Source organism: Sciurus carolinensis, chromosome 6 (assembly GCF_902686445.1).
Source record: "Sciurus carolinensis chromosome 6, mSciCar1.2, whole genome shotgun sequence".
NCBI lineage: Eukaryota > Metazoa > Chordata > Mammalia > Rodentia > Sciuridae > Sciurus > Sciurus carolinensis.
In genome coordinates, this window is record NC_062218.1 from 132337287 (window position 1) to 132352740 (window position 15454).

At 46.8% G+C, this 15454-nt stretch overlaps 1 protein-coding gene and 1 non-coding gene across 6 annotated transcripts; both read left to right on the forward strand.

Moving 5' to 3' along the window:
- The first annotated feature begins 267 nt into the window (after nt 1–267).
- Trim7 (tripartite motif containing 7) lies at nt 268–10808 on the forward strand. 5 transcript variants are annotated; one of them, XM_047555689.1, is made up of 7 exons: nt 547–1462; nt 2411–2506; nt 4851–5081; nt 5884–5906; nt 6642–6757; nt 7231–7266; nt 8162–8492. In XM_047555689.1, the coding sequence occupies exons 1-7, from the start codon at nt 944–946 to the stop codon at nt 8359–8361; spliced, it is 1221 nt and encodes a 406-aa protein (XP_047411645.1). In that variant the 5' UTR covers nt 547–943; the 3' UTR covers nt 8362–8492. The 5 variants fall into 5 exon arrangements, with proteins under 5 accessions (XP_047411646.1, XP_047411645.1, XP_047411643.1 ...); XM_047555687.1 differs by having other exon boundaries at nt 550–1462; nt 4854–5081; nt 8100–10808; XM_047555686.1 differs by having other exon boundaries at nt 552–1462; nt 8100–10808.
- A 1078-nt stretch (nt 10809–11886) lies between these two features.
- Trnat-ugu (transfer RNA threonine (anticodon UGU)) lies at nt 11887–11959 on the forward strand. The gene has a single exon. It is a non-coding gene; the product is annotated as a tRNA-Thr (tRNA).
- Nucleotides 11960–15454: the final 3495 nt, after the last annotated feature.

Below are 15454 nucleotides of genomic sequence, written 5' to 3' on the forward strand. Positions count from 1 at the left end.
ACATGAAGAAAGTTAAGGAAATGTAGGTTCTGAGAAAAAGGTGTCAGGAAGGAGGGAGCACCGTAAGATTAGGCCTGGACCTTTGGGTTAGAATTGCATAGGTCGATAAAGACATCTACAAGACAGGTTTCTCAGGAGGGTAAGGGTGAACAACTGATCCTAGTGGTTTCCAGAGGGAATATGGAAAGAAGGTATGGAAGCAGATGATTCTGGCAGCTCTGGAGAAGCCCAAGGAGACCCAGGGAGCCACAAAGAGGGTGGCGGCTGGAGTAGGGTGGGAAGGAATAACAGTGAATAAAATGAGAAAAATGATTAAATAAATCAATTGTTCAAAAAACGAAAGAATAAAGAAGTGGGGAGGACAGTTGTAGGAAATGTAGTTACAGAAGTGGAAACAAGGCTACACTTAGCAGAAGGGAACAGGGCCAGGTTTCAGACTCTAAGTTTAGCTCAGCACAGGGTCAGGATGAACCAGCTCTGACAGAACCTGACACCGTGGCCTTGGGCGCCAAGCTTTTTACCCGACCATGCAGAGTCGGCCTTAGTTGGCAACTGGGAATGACTTCTAGTTGGACTGGTGCGCTCACCTGTCCCGGCCTGTTTCCAGATGCTGACTGGATCAGGTTGGGCAGCCTGGAACCTGAGGAAAAAAGCGACAGAGGGGAGGCCTCTGGCCAAGGTGGGGATTCATCTGCTGCAGAATAGAGCAGGGCGCGTAGAGCGCGGCCCGGCATATGAATAGTTCTGGGCTTCCCTGCCAGCCACCTACGTACACCCTCCTCTCCCAGCGACTCCCAGTCGGGTACACCCTCAGCTTACGTCTCAGCCTGTCGGGTATCTGCCCCGCCCTTCCTCTCCCAGTGGGCCCTCGGAGGCCAGCTTGTACCGCTGAGCTCTGAGCTCGGTACAGAAGTCGCCCGATTCAAGTGCATAGAAGGCGCCGATGGCTGCAGTAGGGCCGCGGACCGGCCCGGGTGCAGGGGCTGAGGCTCTGGCACTGGCTGCAGAGCTGCAGGGCGAGGCAACGTGCTCCATCTGCCTAGAGCTCTTTCGGGAGCCAGTGTCCGTCGAGTGTGGTCACAGTTTCTGCCGAACTTGCATCGCACGCTGCTGGGAGCGCCCCAACCCCAGCACTGCAACCGCGACCCGTACTCTGCCTTGCCCGCTGCCCTGCCCTCAGTGCCGTGAGCCCGCACGCCCTAGCCAGCTGCGTCCCAACCGGCAGCTGGCTGCAGTGGCTACGCTGCTTCGGCGCTTCAGCCTGCCAGCGGTTGCCACAGGGAAGTGTGGGACCCCGGAGGCTGCCGCCTCGGCGACGATTGTCAGGTGTACACTGCACGGAGAACCGCTTAAGCTTTACTGCCAAGACGACGGACGCGCCATTTGTGTGGTGTGCGACCGCGCCCGCGAGCACCGTGCTCACGCTGTGTTGCCACTAGACGAGGCGGTGCAGGAGGCCAAGGTGAGCTCAGGTCCCACCCCTGCAGGTCCCCAGGACCCTCAGCTTTGGTCCAATCCTCTTGTCCAAGCGGTACAGAAGACAGGCAGGCAAGCGGGAGGCCAGGAGAGCCCCTGTCTTCTTTCTCCTATCCCACGCCGCTCAGCACTGTTTCTTCTGCTGAGCTCGGTTCTCCCTGCCCCCTTCCTCACCACCCTCGGCGCCACCTCCCTCTCCCCAGCACACCGTGTTTCCCTCTGAGCAGATACTGGGTAGCTTGCGTGACGCCCCCAGGGCTTTGGCGATTCTTTTTCCTGTCTATCCCCAGCCAGGTCAGCATTATGGTAGCTCTTCACCTGCGCCAGAAGCTCTCTGTCACACCCACACATCTTCGCTCTCATACCTTTCCTTGGGCGTGGCTCTATTTAAAGTCAACTTCATAGGGGGTCCAGTGTGACGACCTTCCCAAGATGTCCGGAGAGTGGAGTGTGGAGTGTCTGGGTTAAGTGGAGTGCCTAGAGACGTCTGGGCTGAGCCACGCGTGTGGATTCTGGGTGCCTCCGCCTTGACTGCTTTCTGGGGTGGCATTATCAGGAGTGTGCGGAGTCCTCCTGGAAACAATCTCCAGTCTTTACTCGGTTACCCATCTCTAATCTTCCCACACTGGGGCGGCGAGGGGGCGGTTTTCTGCTAGTGGGAGGAGAGCACAAGCGTGTTTGGGTTTGTGTTGGGTTGGGGGCACATGTTTCGGCCTAGATTGTGCGGCAGTTTCTCTTGGGGAATTGTGACTCTAGGACATTTTGAGTCACACTGCAGTAGCTCTGTACCCCTAGGTGTAGCCAGCACGGACTATATTCACCCCGACATCCAGAAATGATTGCTACCTAGCCTCCTCCTCCATGAGCTGAGACTTCCCTTTCTCAGGAAAGGCTCCAGGAAGGCACATGTGTGTGTCTCCCGTTTCACCTGCAGGAGCTCTTGGATTCTAGGCTGAGGGCCTTGAAGAAGGAACTGGAGGACTATGAAGTGTTTCGGGCTACGGAAGAGAAGGAGAGCAAGGAGCTCCTGGTGAGCCCGGTTGTGAGATAATACAGGGCTACCTACTACGAGGGCTCAGGGTGCATGCGCGGTGTTGGAGTGTGTGCTTGTGAATTTCAAAAAGATAATAGGGTACATATTACACAGGTTAACTGTATAATTTACCATACAAACCCGAGCTTTTGGAACTGAGAAGGAGTACTAAAAAAAATTGTCATAGAAGATCCAGCCTAAACTGGATGTGTAGTCACTCTAATTTATATAATATGCCAATTAGGGCCTGTGGAATCCTTTTGTAATTGAACACATTAATATTTCTTCAGAGATACATAAGATTCATATTAAGAATGTTAAGTACAATTGTCACATATTAGTTGAAGTCATGTTTTTCCAACAAAAAAGAATAGTGAAAGACTTTTCTGTTTTCAGTTTCTTTTATTATTATTATTATTATGAAATTGAGGCTAAGAGAGAAGGGACTCTGGAATTATCAGAACTGCTCTTGGCTCTGACATAAGACAGAAAGTTTGGGGACTTGAGTATTGTACAGCTCAGGGTGCTTCAGCACCTCTCCATCTCCCACTTAGGATGAAATTTTATCTTTCACAGAAAGAAGTTTTATCTTTCATTGAGCGGAACAGGAAAGTGAAGTGGGGTTCATTTTGACTAAGGTGGGCAAGCAGGAATCACTATCATTTTTTGCCTTGAAAATTCAAGGACAAATAAGTAGTTATCGAAATAATTAAAGGATCTACCAGGACCTATAAGTTATGGTGTTGGGAATTTGGAGGGAGATTATCTTTTTATCCTCAAGGTTAGGAGGGATTAGAGGAAGACCCTCAAATTCATATAGCCTAGGGTCCTCTCCTGACCCTTAACTGCATCTGTTATACCTGCTTCTGTTGTGCTTCCCAGACCTTCACATCTGATCAATAACTTCCCTCTGTCAGGGAAGAAATAGAGGTTTATTTAGCTCCAAGTTGGGGAGGCTGCGAAGTCCAAGAGCATAGTGTTAGCATTCACTTTGCATCTGGTGTGTGCCTTATTGCTTCATGGTAACATGAAAGAGGGCACCACATAATCAGACAGAACAAGAGTGCTAGCTCAGTTCTCTCTTCTTTTATAAAGCCACTAATGTCATCATAATCGAGGCCCCACCTCATAAGGGAGGCTCCACCCTTATGACCTCATCTAATCCTAATTACCTCTACAGGCCCTACCTCCAATGCTGTGGGAAGCCTGGGGAACCATGTTCTGAATTCAGGTCTCTCAACTTCAACACCCACTCAGAGTCTCCTCTTCTAACCATCTCTTACTCTTCCCTAGAGTTTTCAGGAGAGAGGAACTCTGACAATTGAGCTTGTCCTGGCAGGACGGAATCCTTCCCACTTGTCACTGGCCATGAGAGGCCTTGCTCACGATATGAGTATGCATGCCACATTTATGTTTATGTAAAAAATCAAGAGATCAGGAGTGAGGGTCTGTATATAAAAACAGGAGTGAAAAATTCCATGTATGATGTTAATGGCAAGAATGGGATATCAAGTTTGCACACAGCTTAGTTTTACTTAGGTCTTTATAGGTGCACTGTCACCTCTGGTGTCTTATTTTTCTTTCTTCTTTCCTGCAAATCCCAAGTTGTGTAATTTGAGCATGTGTTACTATCATAATCGCTAAACATAAAAGGTCATATTTAGCTGGATATAGTGGCATGGGCCTGTAATCCTAGAGGCTGGGGAAGCTGAGACAGGAGGATCCTGAGTTCAAAACCAACCTCAGCAACTTATCAAGACCCTGTCTCTAAAAAATATTAAAAACTGTTGAGGACGTGGCTCAGTGGTTAAGCACCCCTGGGTTCAATCCTGGTATAAAAAAATGTGGTTTTTAAAAGAAGTAAAATAGTGACTGTTTGAGATGTTTGAGAGTGATGAAATAAATGGAGAGGAACACACAACCGCAATTTAATATTTACAGTGAACCCAGCAGGTATTTTATTATTCTCATTTTCCAAATGAAAAAGCTGTAACTTGTGGTAGTTCGGGAGCAGGAGTTTGAAGTTGCCCTACTTTAGGGATAAAGCCCAGGTCCACAAGAGGGAGGTTCTGTGGCAGGAGAAGAAAAGAGCTTATGCTGAAGGTGCAGCTTGCAGGGTGTTAGGATATTTAAAATAGAGTATGTGTACAACCTGTGTTTGTGGGTGTGCCTCTGATCCCCAAAGCAGTGAGGAGGATGGAACCCTGCCCTGTGGAATGACTCAGAGGTAACTGTGTAAAGCTTATGTCTCAGTGCTCAATGCCCAAATCTTCCCAGTCACTGTACCCTATCCCTGTCTCCCCATCCCCACCCTACTCATCAACTCCTCCTTCTGGGACAGAAGCAGATGGCAGCTGAGAGAGAGAAGGTAGGGGCGGAATTCCAGGCACTTCGGGCCTTCCTGGTGGAACAAGAGGGCCGGCTGCTGAGCCGCCTAGAGGAGTTATCCAGGGAAGTAACACAGAAGCAGAATGAGAACCTGGCCCAGCTCGGGGGTGAGATTGGCCAACTCTCCAAGCTCAGCAGCCAAATTCAGGAGACAGCTCAAAAGCCTGACCTTGACTTCCTCCAGGTGAGTCTGAAACTGAAGGTAGGGAACAGTCAGATCCTGTCAGTTTCGTAGCACATGATCTGGAGCCAAAAGGAACTGAAACAAGGTGCCCTGATGCCCTGATTCTTCTGGAGTTGGAAATCTAAAGGGTTGTTAAACAAACAAACAAACAAAAAATTCTTTTTCGGTGCTGGGGATGAAAACTAGGGCCTCATGCATGTTAGGCAAGTGCTGTACCACTAAGCTACATACCCAGTCCCTTAAAACTTTGACTCTGAGCTGCAATAATATATCTTACATTGTGTTCCAGAATTCACATCCTTGGGATAAAAGTTTCAGAAAATTATATTTATATTTACCTTGTTTTTTTACTCTATTTCCTTTCTTTCATTTACATTTTCTTAGAAAATAGGTACAATCCACTAGATAAACTTCACAAACTACAAATGGGTCAAGAACAGTCAGGTAAAAGACACTGGTCTGAGTGACCTGCCATTGCATAGGGGCTGTGACTTGTCTCGGGTGGTTTCAAGAACAGAAGCAAACATTGGGTGACTCCACCAGATGACTCCACTTTTGATTCTATGACAAAGAAAGCCTTTGCAGGGCTGTGGTAAGGACTGAGGGGTCCACCAAGTTGAAACACCCAGCAGCCATCTTTAACTGGCTAGTTGACACCTGGTATTCATGAAGGCAATAGGGCATGGTACATATGCTTATTGTTTATTTTCTTGGAGGCAGGGTAAGGGACAAGTTTTATTTTCTTAGAAATGAATGGAGGTTACCTGATGCTAATTTGGTTTTCTTCCATTTTTCCTTCCAGGAATTCAAAAACACACTAAGCAAGTGAGTGATTCCGACAGTTTCTTGGATTTTTCTAAGCTGACTATTCTCCATTTCCACTGAATTCTCTCTCTTCATCCCTCAACCCCTGCTCCTTCTCTCACCTCCTGATTCCCACTTCCTTGCCTTACCTGGGTACTGTTTTGTGTATGGTGCTGGAGATGGAACTCAGGATATTACACATGAGGCACCACTGAACTACATCCCCAGTCCCGGCCCACCTAGGTACCTTCTGAGACAAATGCCTGCCTACTTGGTCACGGGTATTCCTGCATGTGGTCTGTCTTTTCCACATTTTTCTGTCAAAAGTACCTCACCACATTTGTTAGTTAGCTTTGCATTACTGTGACAAAAATATACCTGAGACAGTCAAAAGGAGGAAAGGTTTGGTTTGGCTCATGGTTGGCTCCGTGATTTTGGGGACTGTGGTGTGGCAAAAAAAACATGGAAAGATTATGCAATAGAGTGAGCAGCTGAAAAGTGAAAGAGAGAGAGCGGGGAGAGGCAGGAGTCCCAATATCCCCTTCAAAGGCATGCCCAATAACCTAACTTCCTTCTACTAGCCCCCACCTCCTAAAGATTCCACCACCTCCCAATAATGCCACTGGCTGGCAACCAAGCCTTCAATGTGCGGCCCTTAGGAAACACTTATCCAAACTGTAGCAGCATCCTAATTGTCTTAGCCTAGTAGGAGCCGGAATATGTTCTTAGAACTTCTTCAGGGTTCCTGTCCTGTAGGTGCAGCAATGTGCCTGGCCCCAAGCCAACAACAGTCTCCTCTGAGATGAAGAATAAAGTCTGGAAAGTTTCCCTCAAGACTTTTGTCTTAAAAGGACTGCTGAAGAAGTTCAAAGGTAGGGGACTGGGTATGGGCTTGGTCATGCAGCATGGGGGCACTAGTGTGTTTCTGACACTTCAGGGATACTAAGGTCTGCTTTTTCAGAAATTACATGAAAACAGGAGCTGGGGTGTGCATAGACCAGATTAGTGTGGGATGAATGTGGTGGAAAATCTACTTGGGGGTTCCCCCAAATAGTGGCATGCAGCTTCCTATTGCCGAAAAAGGACTGAGGAGGGAGAAATTAGCTCAGATCAGCTATGGGCAAAAGGGGAGAGTTGAGAAAGAGGTGGAGCTAGAATGCTTAGAAGTCTGAACCCTACCCCTTTAAGTCCCCCATGCTTGCTGTGCCTGCACATCAGCTCTTGGCCTCCAGAGTTTCTGGGGAATGAGTGAATCGGATTGGAATAAATGTTGGAAAAGAAAGTATCCTTGCTAGACAATTTCCCAGGTTGTTCATACATGCTTTGTTTTGTCTCTTTTTCTCAGAGGATCTTCGGGGAGAGCTGGAGAAAGAGGAAAAAGGTATGGATTGTGGTTGTGACAGTACAGATTATTTGACCATATAACGAACCTATTTGCTTCTGATGGCTATCTCTCTGGTCTGTGCACACAGTTGATTCCTTATACCCACCTACCTTAGTGGCTTTGCTGTTCATCACTTATTTCCTCATTCTCCTGCAGAAAGAAAGCTACAGGAGGGCAGGGATTCTCAGATATCCTGTTGTCTGTGGTATGCCCAGGACCTAAATGGTGCCTGGAACATAATCATGCTCACAACAAGGGAACATATTTAAACTTTTAATTATGGAAAATTAAAAACATATTCAATAGTACAGAGAAGAGTGTATCAAATGTTATGAATCCATCATACACTTTCAGCAATTATTTGTCATAAGCACTGCTACCCACTGCTTCCCACTGGATTATTTTAAAGCAAATCACAGGTAACAAATCATTTCCATAAACAGTAAAGATAGATTAAAGAGATTGTCTTTTATCCCTAACAACGGGAAAAACATCATTACACCTAAAAATTAATGATTCTTTCTAATATCTAAAGTTCTCATTTCCCCAATTGTCTTTTAAATTGAATAGGTATCCAAATATGCCCCATAAATCTCATTTGTTTTATTTCAATAATTACTTTGTGAATAAAAAAAAAAAAAAAAAAAGTAAAATACCTGGGAGGCAGGAGAGTAAAGGACCGATTGGGCATTGATGCTGTATGCTGGAAAGATTACTCCAGGAAGAGGAGACAGGTTTGCAAAGAAGGGAAAGAGTGTGGCTCCGGGAGCAAAAGGGCTCTACTAAAGGAACCAGTATGGAGACATCTCTTCCTTGTCTCCGTCCTCCAGTGGAGCTCACCTTGGACCCTGACACGGCTAACCCTCGCCTCATCCTCTCTCTGGATCTTAAGAGTGTGCGCCTTGGACAGCGGGCTCAGGACCTGCCCAGTCACCCCAGCCGCTTCGATACCAACACCCGCGTTCTGGCATCCTGCGGTTTCTCCTCCGGGAGGCACCACTGGGAGGTGGAAGTAGGCTCCACCGACGGCTGGGCCTTCGGAGTGGCCCGCGAGAGCGTGCGCCGAAAGGGCCTCACGCCTTTCACCCCTGAGGAAGGCGTCTGGGCGTTGCAGCTCAACGGTGGACAGTATTGGGCTGTTACAAGCCCCGAGCGGACGCCCCTCAGCTGTGGACACCTCTCGCGCGTGCGGGTGGCCCTGGACCTGGAGGTGGGAGCTGTGTCCTTTTATGCCGTGGAGGACATGCGCCACCTCTACACTTTTCGCGTCAACTTTCAGGAGCGTGTGTTCCCACTTTTCTCTGTCTGTTCCACTGGCACCTTCTTGCGAATCTGGCCTTGAGAAGCATTGCCCCGCCTCCTAATAAGAAGTCACTCCTGGGTGAACAACCTCACCCCCCCACCCCCACCTCCGCCCTCGCCTTCGACAGCCACTTGCTCAGTCTTGGGCTCGCCCTCCACACTCCTGCTCCAGGCAGCCCAAGAAAGGCTTGAAGAGTGATTGAGGAAAAGCCTCTGTAGTCAACCGGGACTAGGAAGAGATGCCTTGGATCTCTGGGGCCTGTTCCCTCCCTATTGATGGGCTTATAGTTTTGGCCTGAACTGTGAAATGGGGATGCTGGCAAAAATCCCTACTCTTGACAGGGATGCTTCCTATCACATGGGGCTTACTGCCCTGATATGGAGGGGCCTCTGAGTCCATGGAACAATATTAAACTCTTGTAATGTTGTAAATGGATAGGTTTGACCCTGGGTCAGCCATGTTCATCATCACAGCAACAGCTCTGCTTTTAGAGGTCATGAGACCTCTGGATCCACCTGACCTGATAGGGTTGTCTACTCAGGGAGGAGTATTGTACTCCCATGCAGGAACAAGAACAGGAAGAAGATAGTTAACCCATGCATGAGGGGAAAAGCCAGGATAAGAGTCTACAGGCTTTGCTCTCTCCAACTCCCCTTAACCTGAGTAATATGTGCAACCTTGACCACAGTGACTGTGTTCTCACAGATACCTAACCTCCCATTTTCCAATGTCAGAGTACAGTCTTCTTTGGGTAAGGAGAGCAAAGGTTCTGGAATTTTAAAACACAAGATGACACTAAGAATTTTAAGATGCAACTAGCACCAGCATAGAAATACATAGAGCACCAACATGCTCCTGACACTTTCTGGAACTTGCTAAATATATGCAACAGCAGATCATTCTGGGACCATGGCCTGCTCAGTCTGTGCCCTGGGAAGGTGTTCAGAAGAGACTAGCCTTGTTAACCTGTTGACTGGATGTTTCCCAGCTTCTGGATGGCTGAGTTTCTAGGAGGGTGGTTGAGAGGTGTTCCCTGCTTAGTGCTCCTGTGGGAAAGGGAATAGGGACATGTGAGCTCTTGACTCTTTCTTGAGTTCCTTGGTCTAATTGTGGGAGGACAAGATGAGCAAGGGTTTCTGTTTGAGTGAGTGAGTTTAAGGATAGAGGAGCATAAGTACACGTATTTGTACCTTAGATTTGTGGTGAGGTATATGTATATTTTGGAGAGGGCATTTATGAGCAGATATATAGGCTTTAGGTGTTACAGACTTAGATCAATTTGATCATACCTTAAAATTGATTTGTTGTTGTTGGTTCCTGTGGAGCAGGCAAGACACTGTCCTATAGGCAGACCCAGTTGACATAGAACCAGATAATCAGAATCCTGCATCCTGGGGACAAGACCACTTAAGAGTTTAGCTTAGAGCTGGAGTTGTAGCTCAGTGGTAGAGCTTAGCATGTGTGGGGCACAGAGTTCAATCCTCAGCACTACATAAAAACAAATAAATGAAAAATAAAGGTATTGTGTCCATCTACAACTAAAAATATTTTTTAAAGGAATTTAGTCCATAGCAGAACCCAGAGGGTGAATCCTATACATGGAGAACAGTTCTAGAACATTGTAACCAATCTATGTATTTGAATACCTTGATTTCCACAAGGAAAACCCGTTTCTAATGTTCAATTTTTAATCAAGGCACATGATGTTGTCCTTGAGCCCTAAGGTTATCAGAGTTCATATGGCTCTTTTTTTTTTCTCCTCCTCCTCCTCCTTCCCCTCCTCCTTCTTCTACTTCTTCTTTTGCATTACCTGGAATTGAACCCATGGTGCTGTACAACTGAGCTACCATCCCAGCCCTTTTTATTTTTTCTTTTGATACATGATCTTATTGTCAAGGCTGGCCTCACACTTGTGATCCTCCTGCCCCAGCTTCCTGAGTTGTTGGGATTACATATGTGTGCTACCACACTCCTCTTATGTGGTTTGCTGATTATCACAGTCTCTTTGTATCATTTAACAACTGTGCTGAATATCACAACACATTACAGGCTACAGAGGGTGGGATATTTGATGGAAGTGCCATGTGTACATGTGAGGCCAGGACTGGGGGCTGTGGGGATAGCTGTTTGCATATATATTTTCAGCTTTTGTGTTTGTGATTGTGACTGTGTGTCTATCAGAATGTGTGCCTGCAGAATAACTACTGATATCTATATATTGGAAGAAATATATACAGTTACAGTAACAATCACATTTGGAGGGGAAGAAATGTTTTTTCTTGGACACCTGGGCAGCTTGGTGACTTGAATGCCATGATTCTGGTATGAGAGTATGATGTGCATTTCCTTTTCCTATCCTTCGTGCATTATAAGTTCTCAGGGTCTCTGGGAACAATGATTGGCTTAACAGGCATCTTAGACTATCCAGATAGTTCCAGATCCACCAAGACTATGCCACCAGATCCTCACAGGGTCAACATTCAGAAGGGTATCCAGGGATCTGCTTCTGGCCTGGTCCCAATGATCCGAGTCACCTGGTTTTGCAGGAACCTAGGTGAGGCTTGGCCACCAGGCAGAGCTTTGTAACCTACAGTCACTACTTTTCCAGATTAGGCCTCCTGTCCCTTACCTGGACCCTCATCCTCTTTCCCTGTCCTCCAGCAGTGGGCTCCTTAGGGGCCCTGGCAGAGCTGCTTCCTCAGAGTCAAAGCATGCCCTAAGAGTTGTCTTTTCCTAATTCTCCTCAAAGTGAAGCGGGGGTTAGGGACTACAGCTCTTGGCCCTGTCTTCACCTTGACACCTTCGAACACCGCTACTTTCAGACTCCCTCACTATTCACTCAGCCTGATCCTCCTCTGCTCCTCACCATCCAGCCCACTCTAGGTGCCACCTTAAGAGCTCTTACCTGAATTCTCTGCAGGACAGACCTATACACACTTTTCCTACTTGTAGTTTTGACTCTTGGTCCCCCAACATCTTACAACAAGCCACAAACACCCTTCTTCACTCTTGTTTGCGCCACTCTGCCGGAGGCCCAGATGCTCCTCACGGCTCCGCCCACTGGAGAAACCGCCCTGCCCCTTCAGCCCCGCCCGCGCGCGAAGTGGGTCCTCTCATCTCGGCGGTCTCAGGACTTGTGGCGGTTCGGCTTTCCACACACTTGCTAACGCTGCGCTTGGGGCGGCTGCTACTACTAAGCCAAATATCATTGGCTCTACTTCATCGTTACCATTTCTTGATACAGCGATCTGCGACTGCGCAGCGGCGGCGATGATGGTGTCAATTGCTCGTGCGCAGAAGGCAGACCTGCGGTTGGCTCCATAGCTCAGGGGTTAGAGCACTGGTCTTGTAAACCAGGGGTCGCGAGTTCAAATCTCGCTGGGGCCTACCATGGCAATTTTACCTCTCCGATATGCGCTAATCGACTTTAATTTTCTACCTAGCAGCAAGGCAACAAACTCGTAGGGTTGCTACTTCTTTGCCCCTCAGCACCCGCAACCCAGCAGCCCCTTCTTATTGTCACCTTTTTCTTGAAAAGCCAGACCCACTGCGAACTCCCCTATAACAGGTACCTCTGTCCCCTCACGTTCCCCGCAATCACCCACTTTCTTTTGGGCAAGGGTCTCTAGACGAGTTCATCGCGGATCCTTCCATTATCCTCCTGTGGCCCTACTCCGGCCACGGGCTCGCACTTGTCTCTTATTCTTCTGGGCTCCGTCGGACCCCATCACGTTTTCCGGAATGGGGACAACTCCCCTTTCCTACCCGACTCCCCTTCCCACCAGGCATTTGTCTTCCTCCACGCGCACTGGACGTTACATCTGCCGCTCTACTTGCTCCAGGCGGCGGTGGGTCCTCCCTCTCCTGGTCCTCACCGCCTTTGTGTCGTGAACATTTGCTTCTCTGGGAAATCGCCGTGCAAACAAACGTCCACATTCCTGACACCCAAGTCCAAAGACTATCACTTTGTCTTATTTGCTTCCAGCTTTTTGAAAAAAAAAAAATATATATATATATATATACAACTGTATGCCGACCGTTTGAATTATATTGATTTATGCTGTTGACGGAAATGAACCTAAAATGTGACATCTCGGGAAACCTAACTGCTTTCGCAGTGTCAGGTCCTGCTACGCCCACTCCCAGACGCAGGAATCCTCTCTCCAACCAGAAAAGCGAGACGCCACAGGTGGCTCGGGCTCAGGGTTAGAAAACAGAATCCTGGCCCAGTGCACCAGACGTCAGGGTAGGCATTGGAGTAGCATGAACCGAATGAGCCGGGTGCGTGGAGAAGGGAGCAAGTTTCGTGACTTATTGACAGGAGGCACCGCTTTCCTCCTGCGGTCAAGTCCGCTCCCATCCAAAGAGCCAAGATTTTGGGGTCAAAACTTGAACTAACTCGCTCGCGATAGGCCAGGAGCCCGCGGGCACGTTTAGGAACTTGAGTGCCTCCGGTTCCTTGAAGTCTTCTACCCCGAAGGACTTGTACCGCAGAAAGATCACTTCATTGTGGAAGCTGGTTTGCAGGGACCAATGGCGAGCTATTCGGGAGCTTAAATAAAGTCATCCTCTGGAATAAAACTAAATTCCGAGAGGGTGTGTGGGGGTAGGGGTGAGGGTGTTGGCAGGTTGTTAAACAAGCTGATGAATGAATCTCAGGCCTTCATTTTAGAGGGACTCAGAGTTTAGGCGTGACCGACAGTCCAACCAAGTGCGGCTGAGTACACCATCAAGTCACCTGTTTCAGCCGGACCCAGTCCAGGAGGGGTACCCAGGAGGATACCCAGGCTCACACACCTGTCTTTTGGTATTGGGGGCGTACGGGGAGGTACTTGGAAGGAGGAGGGAGAGCTAGTGTGGAATAGTCACTTGGGGGTGGGTCGGTTCACTTGGGAAATTCATGGTGGAAAGAGTGGAAGGCGAAGGACAGAACTCAAAGGGAGCCCCACGTGGAAGAGGCGAGGTGCGAGTGGAGCAGCCACGATTATCGAGAGTGGGAATAAAAAATGGCCATTTTTTACTAAAGAGCAAGATAAACACCACCAGTCTCCCATACTGTATTATTTCTTAGTGATAAATAGTAATTGTGCATATTTATGGAATACAGTGTGATTATTCAAAATGTGTACATTATGCAATGATCCAATCAGGATAATTAGCATATCCATCACCTCCTACTTTTATCATTTCTTTGTGGTGAAGTATTCAAGAACCTTTCTACTGGCTATTTTGGAATGTACTGTATGCTATTGTTAACTAATCACCCAACTGCGCTGTTACACAGTGGCACTTAATCTTTGCATCTATTTATAAATTTGTTCCCATAGACCAACTTCTATTCACCTTTCCTTTTCCAGTCTCTGGGAACTGCTATTCTACTCTGTTTCTACTAGAGTAGAACTTTTTTATGTTCCACCTTTGTGTAAGATCATAAAGTATTTGTCTTTCTGTGTCTGTCATATTTCATTTAACGCTGTCCTCTGGGTCCACTCATGTTGTCAAAAATGGCAGGATTTCATTCTTTTCTTAATGACTGAATAGTATTGCACTCTGTATATACCACTGTTTCCCCCCTCCATACTGGGGATTGAATCCAGGGCTTCCTACAAGTGCTCTACCACTGAAGGATGTCCCCAGCCCTCACTTTTTTTTTTTTTTTTCTCAGTTTCACAACTTCTTTATACATTAATTCCTTGGACATATAGGTTGATTCCAAATCTTCATTACTGTGATTACTGCTACAATAAATATAGATGTGCAGGATCTCTGTCACATGTTGATTTTATTTCCTTTGGATATGTGGCCTATAGTGTGCTTGCTGAATTCTATGATAATTCTATTTTTAGTTTTCTCTTTGAGGAATCTCCATTCTTTTTTCCATAATGGCTGTACTAATTTACATTCCTACTAATATTGTATGAGTTCCCTTTTCTCCACAGCCTCGCCAGCTTTTTTTTTTTCTTTAACTTTTTTGTTAATGTCCTAACCACTGTGAGCAATCGCATTTTGATTTGCATATCCTATGATGATCAACGTTGATCATCTTTTCATATACCTTTGGCCATTTGTTTATCTTCTTTGGAAAAATGTCTGCTCAAATGTTTTTGTTTTAATTGAATTATTATTTTTTTGCTTTTAGAGTTTTGAGTTCTTCATATATTCAGGATATTAACCCCTTGTCAGATGCATAGTTTGCAAATATTTTCTCCAATTTTGTGTGTTCTCTCTCTGTCTGATATTGTTTTCTTTGCAGTGCAGAAGACTTTTGGTCTGATGTAATTCCATTAGTCAAGTTTTGTTTTAGCTCCTTGTCCTTGTGAGGTCCTATATATTAAAAATAAAAGAACACTTGTCCAAACAAACTAATGTCACAAAAACATTTCCCCTATGTTTTCTCCTAGTAGTTTCATAGTTTCAGGGCTTATATTTATGCTTGTAACCCTTTTTGGATTTTTATAACTGGTGAGATAGGGATCAAATTTTTTCTGCATGTGGATATCCAGTTTTCCCATTACCTGTTATTAAAGGTACTGTCCTTTCTACAATATGGACTCCTGTGCCTTTTGTCGAAAATCCGGCAAATGCGACCCACATTGTTTTATAACAGGCATTGGTGTAGGAAATTTCTCTGCAGGTGACACAAAAATAAATCAGTGGTTCAGCTTTGAGTGAATTATCTCGAATTTAACCGCAGGGAATCCAATTTACTATCTTTTGTTACTAAATAACCGCAGCACAATTAAGTTATTTTGGGTGGGAGCAAGTTCAAAGCAAGGGAAGAGGAAAGTGCCCTCGTAGCTGGGGCCTCCGTGCAGGAGCAGCTTCCAGCAGTCGCGGGAGACCTCGGTCAGGGCTGGGAGCCCCGCAACTGCACAATGAGTG

Excerpts from the sequence above, each read along its gene's own strand:
- Trim7 (XM_047555686.1), top strand. The coding sequence starts at position 944 with ATGGCTGCAGTAGGGCCGCGGACCGGCCCGGGTGCAGGGGCTGAGGCT. Across the intron at positions 2,507-4,850 it reads AGGAGAGCAAGGAGCTCCTG|AAGCAGATGGCAGCTGAGAG; the intron begins GTGAGCCCGGTT and ends CTTCTGGGACAG. Across the intron at positions 6,758-7,230 it reads ACTGCTGAAGAAGTTCAAAG|AGGATCTTCGGGGAGAGCTG; the intron begins GTAGGGGACTGG and ends TCTTTTTCTCAG.